The sequence below is a fragment of the Asterias rubens genome, chromosome 14 (assembly GCF_902459465.1).
Source record: "Asterias rubens chromosome 14, eAstRub1.3, whole genome shotgun sequence".
NCBI lineage: Eukaryota > Metazoa > Echinodermata > Asteroidea > Forcipulatida > Asteriidae > Asterias > Asterias rubens.
The window spans coordinates 11,551,574-11,553,375 of NC_047075.1; the positions used below are offsets into that span (position 1 = coordinate 11,551,574).

Sequence of the window (1,802 nt, forward strand, 5' to 3'; positions counted from 1 at the left end):
ACGAACGTGTGCAGATAATTACCCACGTTCGTCCTGGAAAATAAACCCGCCACACACCGGGGTCGACCCAGGGAAGCTAAACGAACGCACCCACTATTTAAGGCCTCGATGTTTTTTTAATCCCAGTAGTTCGGCAATTAAAAGCATAAAAAACAACAACAACAAATAAACACATCTTTAAAATTTTGAAAGGTACATAAATTCTCACCATTCAACAAAATCACTTTCCGCGCTTTTACAAAACTATAACAAATTCATTTCATTATCTTTACAGAACTGAATCAGGTAAAACCGAATCCCACAACAGATTATTTGTCTACGTTTTGTTTTTCTCGCAGTTCAGTTCAGAACATTAAGGGACCATGGATAAATTAGGAACGCGGCCGCCCGCGGTCAGACTCGTTCTAGATTTTTAAAGTCCCTCATTATCGAACTCTGTTGTTGGGGCTTTTGTTGTTCAGATTACATGGACAGGGCAGCTCGTAAGTAAGTCACGAAGGGGTGAAGGATTAGTGTTTGCGGTCTAGCTCAGGTTTACACCAGACAATGGGTTGGAGATAATAATTATGTCCAAGTATTCACTCACTGTACCTGCCGCAGTTTCATGCTGCATTTCTTGAGGGAGTAATTTCGCCCCTTCCAGGTGTTCCATTGTATTCCTTTGTTTTGCTGAAAATCTTCATCCTTGTAGTAGTAGCCATTGAGATGAGACCTGAGGCAGCTTTTATACCACCAAGCACCTTTCCTTTTATTGGCACAATTGTGTGAATGTTCATCGTTGTCCTGGTCCTTTGTTGTGAAGGATTGTCCATTGTGATATGCCATTGAATCACCAGCTGTACTCCGATTATCGTAAGAACCAGCATGGAGAGTGTACGTGTCACCTGTAACAGCAAACTCGCCGTATAAAGCCCAAGCAATGCTGGACTGCCAATCTTCCAAATCTACTCTGAGTTGCCATTGTCCTGACCCAGTAAGGTCACGCAGGATATCATTCCCCAGCCAGAACTCATTCTGCAGATTACCAAACCCGAATTGGTATTCAGTCCAGGTACGGTAAAAGTCAACAGAGCCGTCTTGTCTCCTCTGGAACACGATCCCAGCCTCCTCCATCTGTCTCCATATCGCAGTAAACTTGTACCTCACCAGTCAGATTTATAGGAAAGATGGTGTATATGCCATTGACACGGTAACCAGCCTGGTACATCATCAGACAACTGCTTAAGCTGGCAGGAGTTGAAAATGACAAAGAGTCAAAATTACCGTCCAAATAGACACTCCCTTGAATCTGAACAAAATCAACAGGGCTCTGAGCTCTACTGGCATTATTCAAAACACAAAAACGTTTAGAAATGTGAAAGTTAAATGACATACACTGTAGATCCATAGCGCAGTCTCGTCCACAGATCACATGATTGGCTACGGTCTTCCACTGAAACCCATGATTCAATAAGGCTGCGCTGGTCACTTGATAAAAAGGCTCATCTTCTAACTGACGTTTGGTCGACGTGAACCGCTGTTGGCATTCGCCTTGACAATAATAAACCATGAAGGTGAGAACCAAGGCTGCGATGACCAACTTCATGACTGCGGCTTTAAACCAAATCTGATCAATACAAAACTGTGTCGTAAACGTGCTTTGATTGTTAGCCTTTGAATCGCGTTATCAAAGGGAATTGATCTTTAGTCGGAGACAAATTGTTACACCTTTTAGAAAATTGTAAACGTTGATCATACACTGATGTCTGACAATGCAATTTGCCAAGAGCCCATCCAATCGACGCAACTGATTTAGTAGTAAA

At 42.6% G+C, this 1,802-nt stretch overlaps 1 protein-coding gene across 1 annotated transcript; it reads right to left on the reverse strand.

Moving 5' to 3' along the window:
* Positions 1 to 582: 582 nt before the first annotated feature.
* On the reverse strand, positions 583 to 1,113 carry LOC117299142 (ryncolin-1-like). Its single transcript, XM_033782606.1, has one exon. It carries the CDS (start codon positions 1,111 to 1,113, stop codon positions 583 to 585), a length of 531 nt encoding a protein of 176 aa, XP_033638497.1.
* Positions 1,114 to 1,802: the final 689 nt, after the last annotated feature.

Bases quoted from the DNA above. Each gene is read 5' to 3' on its own strand.
- LOC117299142 (XM_033782606.1), bottom strand. From the start codon at position 1,113: ATGGAGGAGGCTGGGATCGTGTTCCAGAGGAGACAAGACGGCTCTGTT.